Source organism: Octopus bimaculoides, chromosome 5 (genome assembly GCF_046866305.1).
Source record: "Octopus bimaculoides isolate indiv1 chromosome 5, ASM4686630v1, whole genome shotgun sequence".
In the NCBI taxonomy this organism is placed as follows: domain Eukaryota; kingdom Metazoa; phylum Mollusca; class Cephalopoda; order Octopoda; family Octopodidae; genus Octopus; species Octopus bimaculoides.
The window spans coordinates 17,293,551-17,311,143 of NC_142932.1; the positions used below are offsets into that span (position 1 = coordinate 17,293,551).

The 17,593-nt window shown below is 39.3% G+C and overlaps 1 protein-coding gene across 1 annotated transcript; it reads right to left on the bottom strand.

Annotated features, from left to right (window-relative positions):
- Window positions 1–767: 767 nt before the first annotated feature.
- On the bottom strand, window positions 768–17,104 carry LOC106876906 (cell cycle control protein 50A). The gene is made up of 8 exons (XM_014925655.3): window positions 16,947–17,104; window positions 11,358–11,491; window positions 10,015–10,155; window positions 8,983–9,181; window positions 8,350–8,460; window positions 5,590–5,811; window positions 1,785–1,950; window positions 768–1,318 (listed from the first exon to the last, which is right to left on the bottom strand). The coding sequence occupies exons 1-8, from the start codon at window positions 17,080–17,082 to the stop codon at window positions 1,294–1,296; spliced, it is 1,134 nt and encodes a 377-aa protein (XP_014781141.1). The 5' UTR covers window positions 17,083–17,104; the 3' UTR covers window positions 768–1,293.
- Window positions 17,105–17,593: the final 489 nt, after the last annotated feature.

Genomic DNA, 17,593 nt, shown 5'->3' on the forward strand with positions numbered 1-17,593 from the left:
CCATAGACACAAAGCATTGATATGGTTTAGGAGCAGAAGCTGATTCAGATTAACCATAATCCTCTCACAAACCACAGAGGATCATAGTCATGTAATGTAGTTAACTCTCTGAACTAAGACACTAGTGTATTATTTCAGGTAACAAGTCCCTGTCTGTCTTCTGATAACTAGGCAGAGCAGGACAATGTAGCATTATAGTTTATAGCTTTAGTAATCAACTGCCAAGAGAGAGAGAGGTTTGTTCTATATCACAGCATAAACCACCTCCTTCATTATGGACATTATTTCTAACTACCAAAACAGTATTTTCTTCACTAATATCCACTGTACACATGTATGTGTTTATGTGTAGACACTCATATTGCTGTATATGCATTTACAAATGTGTGTATGTACGTTTATTAAAAAATTACTGATGACTCAACCATTTTGTTACCATATTTCTGCTGAAATACACTGTCTCTGGTCTCTGTTTCAAATTTTGAAAATAACCAAGAATTAAAATGACTGACATTTTTAAGCTGTTGTTTGTAATATAAATTAACATGAAATTTCAAAAGAAAGATTTAATTTAGATCATTTTAAAACCAGGAATTCAGATCATAGAACCGAGGGTGGTTTCGGGTCAGATGGTATCAGAAGGGTTAATAGGAACCCAGTGTTTCTGCACACAAGTGCAAGTATGTGTGCACTCATTTCAGAGACCAACAAAAGGGAGAGAAAAAGTATGTGTATATAAAGATATAATTGTGTGGGTTTATAAATTCTTTGTTCTTGCTATATATCACAAAGATGCAGTTAAAAATGGCTTTAATTTACATCAATTTTATTGGAATGCTTCAACTGTTACCTGTGGTATCAATATGTTAGTGAGTATGTATGAGTATATATATGTGTGTGTGTGTGTGTATATATATAGAGAGAGAGAGAGAGAAGAGAGCACACAGATTACACAAATATGTTTATATACAGAAATCTGCTTACATACCTTGTATATGTATAAATAAATATCCATTCATTACTATATTCAGTATTTACACAAACATTATCAACAGAAACATGTGCATGTGTGTATATGTATATTTCGCCATATATGAATATACTTTACACACAAACTACATATACATATATGTATATATATATGTGTGTGTGTGTGTGTATATATAAAACAGTGTATGTTTTATAAAACATTAAGGTTTACAAAGGAAAAGAAGTTCACAGTACATGAAATGCCAGTCACCCAGTGGACCAGGTGGCTGGCAGATTGGTCAGCTCTTCTGGTCAACATGTAACTCATCGTAGGTTCAATTCTTGAGATCTACAAGGAAAGAAAAAAAAGGAAAGTTTGAAAGAGATATCATATACACTATGTGTCCAGAAATTGCCTTATTCCATGTATCTTAAAGGTCCAGTTTTACATCTTGTCATCATTATCATCCAACATCTGTTTTCTAAGCTGCCATGGGTTGGACGGTTTGGCAGGGGCTGGTTAAGAAGAAAATTGAACCAGGCTTCACTGTCTGTTTTAAAAAAATGCCACTGGTTTTTTAAACCTTTCCTACACCTCCCACCCTCTATCTGTACACGTACATTTCAGTGCTGGTGTGTGTACACCAAAACGTAGTTGCTTAAGCAGATCCAAAGCCCAATCAGCCGCGCCAAATTGTCAGTGTCTAAACAGCTGCACCCAATCGTTTCATTCTGAAGACATACACATACACAAAAGCACAAATATGCACACAAAAAACACACAAATACACAAGCCAATACAAGAGAACACTTACCTCTTTCCACATCTGAAACGAATGAAAAACAGAACGATTCCTAGGAGGATACAGATGCAGCCAACAACCAGGTAAGTGATGCCCAGAAAAGGATTCTTGCCTCCCAGCCATGACATTGTAGTCAACACAATACGTTTGGTGCCACTGAAACTGGTCACAGGATAATCTGGGAGTCACTGGTTAAAGAAATCAACAAAACAAAACAACACAAAAAACACAGTTTCCTGTGTGTGGATTTTAGAGAATGTATGTGTGGCCCATGTTCCACTTCACGGCAGTGAAACATGGGTCGTGACTGCTGAAGACATTCATAGGCTCGAAAGAAATGAAGCTAGCATGATCCGCTGGACGTGTAATGTTAGTGTGCACACGCGACAGTGTAAGCGCCCGGAGAGAAATGTTGGACATAAGAAGTATTTGATGTGACATGCAAGAGAGACGTTTGTGTTGGTATGGTTATGTACTACAGATGGATGAGGAGAGCTGTGTGAAGAAGTGCCAATCCAGGATAGAGAGAGACCCAGGCAGACATAGGATGAGGTGGTGAAGCATGACCTTCAACTGTTGGGACTCACAGAGGCAATGACAGAAGACCGAGACCTCTGGAGATATGCTGTGATTGAGAAGACCCGGCAAGTAAAGTGAGATCACAGCTGTAAACTACACCAGTGTTGCATAACCAGCCCACCCAAAAGTACCTTGGATCATAGGGCGACATGCTGTGCTTGAGGGGACCTATTGAGTTAAGTACATCAAAATCAAATGGAAATTGTAGTTGTGATCCCTGTGCCGATGGCATGTAAAAAGCACTGTCTTAACGTGGCCAATACCAGCGCCGCCTTGACTGGCTTCCATGCCGGTGGTACGTAAAAAGCACCAACCAGTCATGGACGTTGCCAGCCTCCTCTGGCCCCTGTGCCAGTGGCACATAAAAAGCACCCACTACACTCTCGGAGTGATTGGCATTAGGAAGGGCATCCAGCTGTAGAAACTCTGCCAGATCATACAGGGGCCTGCTGCAGCCTCCTGGCTCCCCAAACCCCAGTCGAACCTGCCAACCCATGCCAGCATGGAAAACGGATGTTAAATAATGATGATGATGATATATATATAGAATAATAGAGAGAGCCTGCCTTATGTCGACCCAATAGAGGGACCAGCTATCCGAGTTGATAGTACCAGGGTAGATAAAGCAATTAAGAGTATGAAGACCGGGAAAGCCCCCGGCCCATCAGGAATCACTGCAGAGATGCTCAAAATATCTGGCAGTGTTGGCTATAGCCTAGTCACCCGTATTACGAACCAGGTGATACACGAAGGAGTCATACCCTATGACTGGTGTAGCAGCATCATAGTCAACTGCTACAAAGGTAAAGGGGACGCTTTAGATACAAATAATTACAGAGGCATCAAGCTGTTAGATCAGGTTATGAAAGTTACAGAGAGGGTCATAGCCCAACTAATTAGGGAGCGAATCAATTTAGATGAGATGCAGTTTGGGTTCGTGCCAGGTAAAAGCACTACTGATGCCTTATTTCTAGTGAGACAGTTGCAAGAGAAATACCTAGCCAAGGATAAACCTCTGTACCTGGCTTTCGTTGACATGGAGAAAGCCTTTGACAGGGTCCCCCGATCCCTTATCTGGTGGTCAATGAGGAAACTTGGGATAGAAGAATGGCTAGTGAGAGCTGTGCGAGCCATGTACAGAGATGCGGCCAGTAAGGTGAGGGTTGGAAATGAGTACAGCAATGAATTCCGGGTAGAGGTAGGGGTCCACCAAGGTTCCGTCCTCAGCCCCCTATTATTTACCATAGTCCTCCAGGCAATCACAGAGGAGTTCAAGACAGGTTGCCCCTGGGAGCTCCTCTATGCTGATGACCTTGCCCTAATTGCGGAGTCACTATCAGAACTAGAGGAGAAGTTTCAGGTGTGGAAGCAAGGTCTAGAATTGAAGGGCCTTAGAGTCAACCTAGCTAAAACCAAAATCCTAATAAGTAGGAAGGTAGATAAAACACAAACCCCTTCAGGTAGATGGCCCTGCTCAGTATGTAGAAAAGGAGTAGGTAGTAACTCTATAAGATGTACCCGGTGCAAGCTATGGACACATAAGAGGTGCAGCAACATCAAAGGCAGGTTAACTAGCAAGTTAGTTTTTGTTTGTGGCAGATGTTCAGGTGCAATAAAGACTGCAAACAAACAGGAAACAACTTCTATCTCATTCCAGGGTGAAAAACTAGAGGTAGTCGATAGCTTCCGCTATCTGGGCGACCAAGTTAGTAGTGGGGGTGGGTGCGCTGAAAGTGTAGCTGCTAGAATAAGAATAGCCTGGGCAAAGTTTAGAGAGCTCTTACCCCTGCTGGCGACAAAGGGACTCTCACTCAGAGTAAAAGGCAGACTGTATGACGCATGCGTACGAACAACCATGCTACATGGCAGTGAAACATGGGCTGTAACTGCTGAGGACATACGTAAGCTCGCAAGGAATGAAGCCAGTATGCTCCGTTGGATGTGTAATGTCAATGTGAATACCCGTCAGAGTGTAAGTATCTTGAGAGAAAAGCTGAACATTAGAAGCATCAGTTGTGGCGTGCAAGAGAGACGATTGCGCTGGTATGGACATGTGGTGAGAATGGAGGAGGATAGCTGCGTGAAAAAGTGCCACACCCTAACAGTTGAGGGAACCCGTGGAAGAGGTAGGCCCAGGAAGACCTGGGCTGAGGTGGTGAGGCAAGACCTTCGTACATTGGGCCTCACCGAGGCGATGACTACGGACCGAGACCTTTGGAAATGGGCTGTGCGTGAGAAGACCCGGCAAGCCAAGTAAGATCGTTGCCAGTGCCCCTGGACTGGTTCTTGTGCGGGTGGCACATGAGATGCACCATTTTGAGCGTGGCCGTTGCCAGTACCGCCTGACTGGCTCCTGTAGGATTTTCGAGCGAGATCGTTGCCAGTGCCCCTGGACTGGCTTGTGCGGGTGGCACATAAAAGACACCATTTCGAGCGTGGCCGTTTTCGTGCGGGTGACACGTAAAAGCACCCACTACACTCTCTGAGTGGTTGGCGTTAGGAAGGGCATCCAGCTGTAGAAACTCTGCCAAATCAGACTGGAGCCTGGTGTTGCCATCCGGTTTCACCAGTCCTCAGTCAAATCGTCCAACCCATGCTAGCATGGAAAGCGGACGTTAAACGATGATGATGATGATGATGAATAATAAGGTAGTCAGAATGTTGGATGAATATATATATATTTTTTTATTTATTTACATTTTTAGTGCTTTCTTCCATTTTTGATAAATCCGATAATAAAAGAAAGTACTAAAAATATAAATAAGATGTAAATAAAAATATATAATCATCCAACATTCTGACTACCTTATTATTCTAACTATATAATATCTGTACAACACTTCAAAAACTCGCTCTCTCATCTGTATATATATATATATTAGGCCTCACCGAGGCAATGACTTTTGACCGAGACCTTTGGAAATATGCTGTGCGTGAGAAGACCCGGCAAGCCAAGTGAGACCATAATCCAACGCCTCTGCCAGGGGTGTAGCCAGCCCACTTATACATACCTTCCCTTCATTGGACACTAAACTGCACTTGTGAAAACCTGTTGAGGCAAGTGAAATCGAAATCGAACTAAATTCACCGACTGGCACCCATGCCAACCTCTCCTTCATTGGACACTAAACTCGGCTTGCGAAGACCTGTTGGGGCAAGTGATTTGCATGAGAGAGTTGAAGGAGAAAAAAAAAATGTCATGATAATCAAAGAATTACAAACATAAAAACAAGGATACTGTAGTTGATTATTACCGAATATCTACCAGCCGGTAGATTATCCGAAAATATACCAGTATGGTTAATACGGCGGTGAAGTTTACGGAATGTCGGTAATGCTGCAGTGCGCATCCACACAATTAGATCTTCATTGTGGTAGCCATTATCATCATCTGTGTTGTTCGGATCCAGGTCCCAGATGCTCTTCTGCCAATAGGGAGGCTTAACATACTGTGAGTTCACTTGAATTGAAAGACAATTTCACATTTAAATAGCTTTATCAGATTTACACAGTTTGACTTTCTATCAATATCATATTACAAGATCAGTCCAAAATTACTAGTAATTTAATCAAGTTTATCTCCTTCAAAATAGCCCCTTTCTACTCTTAACACCCACACCAAATGATTTCCTGTTTTTGTTTTAATGCATTTAATTTACTCCCAAATATTAGAAGAATTAAAGAATAAAAAGTTTAGAATGGTACAACAATGCACTATAAAACAAGAAATGGACTATACACCTGTTGCAATTTGGTTATCTATAGTCTGATGATATTTCGGAATTACAATTCCTTCTTCAGATCTTCTTAGATGAAATATCATCGGACTATAGATAACTAAATTACAACAGGTATATAGTCCATTTTTTGTTTTATAGTGCATTGTTGTACCATTCTAAACATTTTATTCTTTACAAACAATACACAATGCTTCAAGCGAACTACAATACTCTCCTATTAGAAGAATTAATTTTACCACAGTGTCACAATAATTATAATAACAGTAATAATAATATCTAATAACAATAAATGATTCAAATTTTGGCACAAGGCCAGGAAGAGTTGAGGAGGGTCACCTGATTACATCAACCCCAGAACTTGGCTAGTATTTTATTTTATCGACCCCCCAAAAGGATGAAGGGCAAAGTTCATCTCAACAGGATTTAAACTCAGAAAGTACAAAGCTGGATGAAGTTTTCAAGTAATTATAATTTCTTTCTACAATAGGCACAAGACCTGAAATTTGGTGAGAGGAGACTAGTCAGCTACATCGACCCCACTGTGTGCAGCTGGTACTTATTTCATCAACCCAAAAGGGTGAAAGGCAAAGTCGACCTCAGCAGCATCTGAACTCAAAACAGAAAGATGAACAAAATGGTGCGAAGCCTTTTGTCTGGCATGCTAACAATTCTGCCAGCTCGCTGTCTTGAATAATAATAACAATAATAACCCCTTCTATTACAGGCACATGAACTGAAATTTTGTGGGAAGAGGGCCAGTCAATTACATCAATGCCAGTGCTCAACTGGTACTTATTTCATTAACCCCAAAAGGATGAAAGGCAAAGTCAACCTCAGCAGAATTTGAACTCAGAACATTAAGAAAGGCGAAATGCCACTGCGCATTTCGCTCAGCATGCTAACACTTCTGCCAGTTCGTCACCTTTATAAATCTCAAATTTCGGCACATGACCAGCAATTTCAGAGCGGTAGGGGTTGGGGAGTCAATTACATCAATATCAGTGTGCAGCTGGTACTTATGTCATCAACCCCAAAAGGACAAAAGGCAAAGTCAACCTCAATGGCATTTGAACTCAAAACATAAAGATGGATGAAATGCTGCTAAGCATTTTTTGTCCAGCATGCTAACGGTTCTGCCAACCCACTGCCTTAAATAATAATAATAATAATAATAATAATAATAATAATAATAATAATAATATTGTTTTGTCTTGGTATAAAAGATGGACTACAGCAAATATTCTGCTCAATACCACAGATTTGCTTGTCAGTTGTTTGACCTTAACCAGTTAAGCATGTCCCTTGGTGGCTGACGATATGTGCATCTCTGATCATGAGCAGAAGTAGTGGGGGAGCATCATAGCCATGTGTTGAGAGGAATTCTTTAGGGTTTGAATAATTCACTTTTTGGAAACATGGGTGTTTTGCTCAACATCCTTAAACAAACCTTATTCAAGGACCTTTTGAGCGGGATGGGCTACTCGACCTGAAGAAAATTCTAATTCGGCCCCACCTGCAAGGTCATGCGCTGTTTATCTTGATATGAGACCACCATGTCGCGCACATATGGTTGTGATGCATGTGCCTGGTGTACCTCTATCAGACGGGTAGTCATGATGGGTATACTGGGCTTCGTATATTTTACCCCAGTGTCACTTTGATGGCATGCTCTGCTCTCTCACTCAATAATAATAATAACAATAATTATAATAGGCGCCAACTCACTGCCTTAAATAATAATAATAATAATAATAATAACAATAATTATAATAGGCGCCAACTCACTGCCTTAAATAATAATAATAATAATAATAATAATAATCCTTTCTACTAAATTTCAGAGGAGGGGGACTAGTCGATTACATCAGCCCCAGTGTTTTACTTCATTTATCAACCCCAAAAGGATGAAAGTCAAAGTCAATCACAGCAGAATTTGAACTCAGAATGCAAAGATAGACAAAATGTCCCTCAGCATTTTGCCCGGCATGCTAACACTTCTGGCCAACTTGTCGCTTTAATAATAATCCTTTCTACTATAAGCACAAGACCTGAAACCTGTGGGGAGGGGGATAGTCAATTACATCAACCCCAGTGTTTCACTGGTACTCAATTTACCAACCCCGAAAGGATGAAAGGCAGAATTTGAACACAGAACATAAAGACAGACAAAATGTTTCACCGCTTAATAATAACACTAATAATAACAACACAGAAGAAAAAAAAAGACAAGAAACAGAAGAAAATATAAGTGTCTTTACATGGCTCTGATGGGTTACGAAATTTCACTTTCTTATCAGAATCCCAAGCAATCCCAGTCTTGATCAGAGGCACAACTCTTGATCTGTTCACATATTCCAATTGGAAAGAATCTGTTAAAATAGAATAGAAAATGTAAACCATTAGCATGAAAGATTTCCCATTGCAAAAAAAAAAAAAAAAAAAAGAAAAAAGAAAAGAAAAAGAAACACAAACATTATTTTGGAAGAGAACAGACAATTGTTTTAACACTTTGCCTACCAACCCTATTTTGTATTGTACTTTGTTATAAATTATGCATTTACTTCCCAGCTACATGGCTCCAGGTTCAGTCCCCACTGTATGGCGCCTTGTGTAAGTGTCTTCTTGGGTCGACCAAAGCCTCATCAGTGGATTTGGTAGGCAGAAACTGAAAGCCCATTGTGTGTGTGCTGTGTTTGTTCCCCACCAGTGCTTGACAACTGGTTTTGGTGTGTTTATATCCTCATAACTTAGTGGACAGGAAGCAGTGCAGCTTTCTCGGTCTAACCGACAGTAGTATTATTCCCTTCAGGGGACTGTCACATTAAGTTGACAGCATACAATTACCTTAAAATACAAATTAAATAGAGAAGAGTTAATCTGAATCAACATACCATTGAACAAACTGTTAGCTATAGCACCACATGGTGCATAACCAATTGTTTTGTTGTACAGACGGAACGGCTCACATTCTCGGACGAGATCATTTGGTGGGAATATATCACCCTTTAGCTGCCTGTCATCCCGGGAACGGACATAGCGTCGGTGATTCTGATAAAAGTTGGTCAGTCCATAATACAAGTACACTGGGGCCTGTCAAGACAAAAGGGAGTTCATTTTAAAATAGTTCTTTCCTAACAAAATTGTTGTGCGTATTCCATTTCATGGAATAGATATATACCATGTGTGTGAATGTGATAAGGAGCACCTAAAAGCAGAAAGAGCATCAAGCTGCAAAATTTGGCCTCAAAATGTCCCTTCCGATCCATACTAACATGGAAAAGCAGAAGAAAATATAGTGCTGTGTGGTTAAGGAGTTTGCTTCTCAGCCACATGGATTCTGGTTCAGTCCTGCTGAGTGCCACCTTAGACAAGTATCTTCTGTTATAGCCACAGCTTAGCCAGAGCCTTAACAATGTGAGTGAATTTGGTAGATGGAGACTGAACGAAGCCTTTTCATGTACATATGCTGGTGGCACGTAAAAAGCACTCTTCGAACTTTTGGCCTCACACAGGCAATGACAAGTGACCGAGACCTTTGGCAATATGCTGTGCGTGAGAAGACTTGCCAAGCCAAGTGCGATCGTACTCATAGCCGATGCCAGTGTCTCGTAATTGGCACCTGTGCTGGTAGCATGTAGAAATCACCCACTACACTCTCGGAGTGGTTGGTGTTAGGAAGGGCATCCAGCTGCAGAAACCAAGCCAAAATCAGACGGGAGTCTGGTGTAGCTGCCCAGTTTTCAGTCAAAACTGTCCATGGAAAACAAACGTTAAATGATGATGATGTTGATGATTTCAGTCACTCAATACAAGAGATAATACAGAGAGAGAGGTGGAAGAGTGAGAGTAAGAAAGATAGAGAGAGAAGGAGGGAGGCAGAGGTAGAAAGAGAGAGGCAGAAATGTGTGAATGAAATTCCTTACCTTAAAGTTATTTTTGAGATCAATCTCTATACGACACTGACAGTTCGAGGTACTGTTGTTGTTGATGATTTTAGAGCAGGTTGTATTGGCGGTGCTGTGAATACTAACACAGTTGGTGTAGTCAGCTGTTACTTCCATCACCTGCAGCAAAAGACAAAACATACAGCTGCACTGTCCACTTGTTTGTCCACACTCATTACAAGGCACCCACCTCTATGTCTGGAGCACAACTCAGCAAGTAAAATCTCAACAAGTAACATTTCAACAAATGCCACAACTTAGCAAGCACTAACATTCACACATCTATACACGTACACACATACCTACATATACATATATGTCTATCCTAATTTCACCACAAAAGATCTTATCTTAGACCATTTCACTACACCATACACACACAGGCACATATATATATATATATATATATATAGATATATATATATATATGTAGATATATATATATATATATATATATATGTATATATATATATATATATATATATATATATATGTATATATATATATATATATATATATATATATATTATTATTATTATTATTATTATATGTATTTATTTTTTCTTAGTTAATAATTAACCCGGACAAAATAAATTGTTTAATAGATACCAGGGTAGCAAAGATCACAAAATGACTGTGGTGTAACTCCTGTTTATGAGGTAGAAACTCCTTGTTATTTTGGGTACTTGAGTAAATATATAAATTTAGTAAACGGAGTAAAACGCATATGTTAACTGAATACTTTTATTTCCAACATATGTTTCAAAGATTACAAATTATTCCTTCCATAGGAATAGGTGATGTTGATAAGAATGTAATCTTCTCTTCAGGGAAATGCATGGGAACCAGCTTAACTGTAAGACATTTTAACCGATTCCCATGCATTTCCCTTACATTCTTATCAACATCACCTATTCCTATGGAAGGAATAATTTGTAATCTTCGAAACATATGTTGGAAATAAAAGTATTCAGTTAACATATGCGTTTTACTCCATTTACTAAATTTATTTATATATAGACATATAAGTGTGATTAAAATCAAAATAAGCAACAAGGATATCCAAAGTTAATGCAGTATGATCGTTTCATGCGACTATTTATTTAAGCAATGTGAAACATTACATCAAATGTAAAATGCAGAGCAATCTTCAGCTGCACAAAGATATAGAAATTTACTGAAATTTCATTTCAACAGAAGGACATATCTTTTGTGATTACATTTAAACTCTCCAAGTAGAAAGGAAGAATACAAAAAAAACATTCTGACTTAGCATATTGACCCGCCTTTATGGTCATGAATTGGTTAATGTGATCACTTACGTGGTTTGATGTCAGCAGTAGGACAGCTCCGAGGGGAATGAAGGTGATTCCAAGAGCAAAGAATGCTGGCAGAACAGTTTCTGCTGTTAGAATAGGCTGCCATGCAGGGAGACGTTGCTGCTTAAACTTTGTATCTAGAGGAAAACAAAAATAAAAAAAGAAAGAGGATGTAAGGTCACTGTAGGAGATAATTAAATAGCACTGACCAAAGGGATATAACTCATGTTTAGATCTAAGCTCTACAGTTAATAATCTTTCAAACACGCTCTCTAATAAACAGAAATATATTTATTACACTTTACACTCTTTTACTTGTTTCAGTCATTTGACTGTGGCCATGCTGGAGCACTGCCTTTAGTCGAGCAAATCGACCCCAGGACTTATTCTTTGTAAACCTAGTACTTATTCTATCGTTCTCTTTTGCCGAACCGCTAAGTTACGGGGACCTAAGCACACCAGCATCGGTTGTCAAGCGATGTTGGGGGGACAAACACAAACATATACAACACACACACACACACACACACACATATATATATATACGATGGGCTTCTTTCAGTTTCCATCTACCAAATCCACTCACACGGCTTTGGTCAGCCCGAGGCTATAGTAGAAGACACTTGCTCAAGGTGCCACGCAGTGGGACTGAATCCGGAACTGCTGGACTGGCTCCTGTGCAGGTGACACGTAAAAACACCATTTGAGCGTGGCTATTGCCAGTACCGCCTGACTGGCCCTCATGCTGGTGGTGCGTAAAAGCACCCACTACACTCTCGGAGTGGTTGGCATTAGGAAGGGCATCCAGCTGTAGAAACTCTGCCAGATCAGATTGGAGCCTGTCAAACCGTCCAACCCATGCCAGCATGGAAAGTGGACATTAAACAATGATGATGATGATAAGTATGTGTGTGTGTGTATATATATATATATATATATATATATATATATATATATATATATATATAGAGGGAGAGAGAGATACGTATACACAAACACACTCATGTTAAGTTCAAGTGTGCTCAAGACATGAGAAGACTGGCCACTGCAGAGACAGTTCCAGGAGAAAATACTCCTCCTACATATGTGTCAGGTTCCACCTACCCCTTGCCCATAACTTCATTTTAATCCTTCTGTTACTCTGTCTCTAATGAAAAGCAAATGCCTTCATTAAAATTAATTTTGAAAATAATGAAGATTCTAATAAAATAGGTCATTATTAAGCTGGCTTTTGTAACCTACAAACACAAAAAAAATTTTGATAAAAGTGTTTTAATTTAGATCATTTGAAATTAGGAAGTTTGTATTAGAAACAAGGGTAATCTGAAATGAGTTGGTATCAAACAGATTAAGGACTTTTTATGGGGGCTTTCTAGGTGGAGATAATAGACAAAGCGAATCCCATATAGAGTCAAGTACTGACAATCATAGAACCTTGGGAGAGAGAAAGGAAAAAGAGATAAGTTAATCAATAGCAAAGTATAGTTACTGGTAGCATATGTTTCCCTCAGAGGTGGGACAGAAGTTTCAATAAATGGATTATGGAAATAATAAACACCTTCAAAGGAAAAGGTATGTTTGTGTTTATTTGTAAATATATTCACACAAACAAGCCTATTGATTGCATCATTTTAAAATTCACATTTCCATTCGGGCTTGGGTGCTAATTTAACTTACATCGTTTATTTTTTACTCATTTCAGTCATTGGACTGCGGTCATGCTGGGGCACAACCTTGAAGAATTTTTACTCGAACAAATCGACTCCAGTACTTCTTTTTTGTTAAGCTTGGTACTTATTTTATCAGTCTCTCTGCTGAACTGCTAAGTTATGATGATAATGTAAGCAGTGTCCTTTTTTTATTTCTGGAAATCGTGATGGCACCTGTGCCCAGCGTCGCCTTCCTGGCACTTGTGCCAGTGGCACGTGAAAAGACATTCAAGCGAGTTCGTTGCCAGTACCGCTGGACGGGCTCCCGTGCAGGTGGCATGTAAAATACACCATTTTGAGCGTGTCCGTTGCCAGTACCACCTGACTGGCCTTCGTGCCGGTGGCACGTAAAAGCACCCACTACACTCTTGGAGTGGTTGGTGTTAGGAAGGGCATCCAGCTGTAGAAACTCTGCCAGATCAAACTGGAGCCTGGTGCAGCCATCTGGTTCACTAGTCCTCAGTCAAATCGTCCAACCCATGCTAGCATGGAAAGTGGACATTAAATGATGATGATTCTATCATTTGTCCTTGTTTACATATGAAATACTACAACTAGCCATCATTTTTGACAGCACGGTTGTAAATGTTTCTTTTTGTGAGGTTGACTTTGCCATTCATTCTTTCAAGGTCGATAAAATAAGCACCAGCTGGGCACAGGGATCAGTATAATTGACTAGCCCCATCCCCAACAATTTCAGGCCTTGTACCTATAAGAGAAACAGTCATTATAAATGCTTCTAAGGTAGCAAGCTGGTGGAATTATTAACTCATCAGACAAAATGCTCTGCATTATCTCATCCAGTTTTAAAATTCCTTGTTCAAATTCTGCTAAGGTCAACTTTGCCTTTCATCCTTTCAGTGTCAATAAAATCAATATCGGTTGGGCACTGAGGTTAGAGTAATCAACAAGACTCGCCACCCCCAAATTACTGGCTTTGTCCCAATAATAGAAAGAATTATTATAAACCAGCTGGCCCCGTGCCATAAAAAATGATGGTTAATTGTAGTATTTTATATACTCTTACTCTTTTACTTGTTTCAGTCATTTGACTGTGGCCATGCTGGAGCACCGCCTTTAGTCGAGCAAATCGACCCCAAGACTTATTCTTTGGAAGCCTAGTACTTATTCTATCGGTTCTCTATTGCCGAAACGCTAAGTTACGGGGACCTAAACACGCCACCATCGGTTGTCAAGCAATGTTGCGGGGGACAAACACACACATATATATATATATATATATATATATATATATATATATATATATATATATATATATATATACATATATACGACAGGCTTTTTTCAGTTTCCGTCTACCAAATCCACTCACAAGGCTTTGGTCAGCCCAAGGCTATAGTAGAAGACACTTGCCCAAGGTGCCACGCAGTGTCTTTTGAGATGTGACATTGATCATCGTTTGTTACTGGTTTACACATACAAACATTCACATACTTCCCTTGTACACGTACACACACAGAATTGAAACGCTGTTTGATTTTTCTTTTCAACATTGAATGTTCACCCCATCCCACTTCCATTGCACACACACACACACACACCTCACTTTTACATACACACACACACACACACATACTCAAACAGAGTCAAAATGGTCCCACTACCAGTTAGCCATCACTTCTCTCTTCCTTATTCATCTAGTACCCTTTCCTCTGTCATTAATATGTTGTGACGGAGAAAAACACTAGTATTATTATAGATATTTCTTGAAGAATCCAAACCCAGTAAAAACAGAGGTTGACAACTGGTTTTGCTCTTAACCGACCATGCCAGGATTTTAAAAGCATTGGTGTTAGTGCCACAAGAAAAGCACCCTGTACACTCTGTAAAGTGACTGGCATTAGGAAGAGCATCCAGCCACAGAAACCATGCCAGAATAAACAATGAACCCCTTTTGTTGCCCTTAGTCTTACCAGCACCTGTCAAACCATCCAACCCATACCAGCATGGAAAACGGGCATTAAATGATTATATGCATCGCTCCTGTCACGGAAAAAGCACCTGTGCCAAAATAGACAACGGGCGCCTGGTGTGGCTCCCTGGCTGGTCAGCTCCGGTCAAACTGTCCAGCATATGCCAGATAATGACATCACAGTCATTAATTTCGCCTACATCCATGTCCAGTCCAGCACTTAAAGTGAGCAGCAGCAATGGCCAATAGCAGTCTGTTTATATGTGGTCACTCGAGAAGCTAGAAATAGCAGCCAAATCTCTGTCAACTTATACCTTCTTTCTCAAAAGAAACAGTAGAGTTTTGTAAAAGCTATCACAACCTCATGAGGAAGTAAAATGATATGAAATTGATTTGAGTGGGGTGGGTGTAAAAATGTAAAAACAATTAAAATTTTCGGAGAAAAATTATTTCAGAATCGTAATTCCCGTTGTATGAAACGAGAACACTTTATAAACAAACAAAAGCTACTGAATTCTTTGCCTTCCTCCTACCCTATGAAGGGCCATGTCCTGGAATAGTTACCACTATCCCATAAAACGGGGAAAAACATGGAACTACGGAAAGCGGAGCTAAAAGTTGAAATTTACTGTTTTTGTTTTTCTTTCAATTTGATAATTACTATTGTGAAACACTGAAATATGTTTTAGAAATATAATGGAGGAACACCAGAATTCCTTACGCTTTTCATTCCTCGTGAGGTACTGATGGCTATTCCAAAACTCCGTGGCAAAAACAGACACAAGTGGTTATTGTATAAGGGATGGGGCCACTTAATCAGGACTGAACTGCATCGTAACAATAACAAAAACAACCGGACGAAGTTTAAGTGCAACACTGAAGTGCACCACAAACACAAAACGGCAAGTGCCTTCTACCAAAAGCAACAATAATAATAATAATGTGTTTATTTGCTGTCATTAAAATAGGTCAATAAAGTTTGAGTGCGTTGCTCAAGGGTGATGGAAAATAGGTCAAACTAAAGGGTTTGACCCGGTAGGAAATATTAAAAAAATAAAATATTCTAATAGGTGTAAAATAACTTGCTGGAAACGAATATGTGAGTGTGTCTGAGTGTGTGTGACGATGTGAATGTTCCGAGGCCTCTCCGCACCCCCCCGTTCGTGAGTGCGCATTTTTTTTCTTCATATTCGTTCGCAGCAAGTTGTTTTACACCTATAAGAATTTTTTTTTTTTTTTATTTCCCACCGGGTCAAACCTTTTAGTTTGACCGGAAAACATTAGCGACATTAAAACGAAGCTCAGCTTCCTAAATACACTTTACCTTTTTTTTTTATATGTGTGTACTGAATACAAACTGCTAACATAGTGGATATAAGTTGATATAACCTTGACCATATTATCTAAAACAGGGGTTTTCAAACTTTTTGGCTTGCGGACCCCTTTATATTTCAGGCTTTACCTTAGGGATCGACCCCCTTATAAAGGCTTATGAAATTTATACATAAATATTTGCTTAAAATAACATATATTTTTACATTTATTTATTTAACAGTATTTAACAAATAGGTTTATTGTCAATTAAAAGATTTCGATTAAAAAACATATATAAAATCAAATTGCCCATAAAAAGTATTTGCTGTCCACGGACCCCGTGTCTTGTCCTTGCGGACACCCTGTGGTCCGCGGACCGCAGTTTAAAAACCCCTGATCTAAAACACAGTAGCTGGACAGCAATGTTGCAGTGTGTCAAAAGAAAAGAAATATCATAAACAACCAACACCCTACTTCCGCCTACACAACATAACAGAGTTGTGTTCATATATATATATATATATATATATATCTTCTATGACGAATTGGATGAAGGCATGATGTGTTATGAAACAGTGCTAATGATGTTCAAATGTGCTTTTGTAGGCAGGAATATAAGAGGGCGACATTATTTACCTTTAGGTTTACGACTTTTGGGTTTATCGTCATTAAGGCTGGTTCGCGGAAGAGAAGCCATGATGGCAGCAGGAGGAGACTCACTAATACGAGAGCGAACTTTCAAGGGGATTGAACTCAAACTGTCTTCTGCCATTGTAAAGCAAAAGAGCTCAAAGCAAGCTTAACCTAAGTGCTGTACTTGGTTGTTTATATAGGAATATTCATGAGGTTGTAAAAAGTTCCTCAGCTCATGTATTCTATTCGAAATGAACTCTTCACACAACTCATGAATTATTTCACTACTTTTATTAGCTAATTTTTGCCATTGTAGACCATCACTAGTTTATTCAAATTCCAGTTGTTTGGCCTTGTTCAGGCAGACCTACATTTACCTTTTACTTGTTTCAGTCATTAGACTGAAATTCTTTTAAGGCGGTGCTCCAGCATGGGACACTGTCTTGAAGGGTTTCTAGTCGAATGAATCGACCCCAGTACTTTTTTTTTTTTTTTTTTCGGTTAATGTTTACAACTTGACCCTGAAACGAAAATCAGAAAAAAAATAGTGCAAAGAGTGTAAAAAAAATTGGTTAATGTTGGGTCAAAATGTAAATATTAGCCAAAAAATGTGTAGGAAACGAATATGAAAAAAAAAAAAATGAGCGCAA

Coding starts and splice junctions, on each gene's coding strand:
- LOC106876906 (XM_014925655.3), bottom strand. CDS start 17,082: ATGGCAGAAGACAGTTTGAGTTCAATCCCCTTGAAAGTTCGCTCTCGT. Junction 9,182..10,014: donor ATCTCAAAAATAACTTTAAG/GTAAGGAATTTC, acceptor TTGTCTTGACAG/GCCCCAGTGTACTTGTATTA. Junction 8,461..8,982: donor AGCTAACAGTTTGTTCAATG/GTATGTTGATTC, acceptor CTATTTTAACAG/ATTCTTTCCAATTGGAATAT.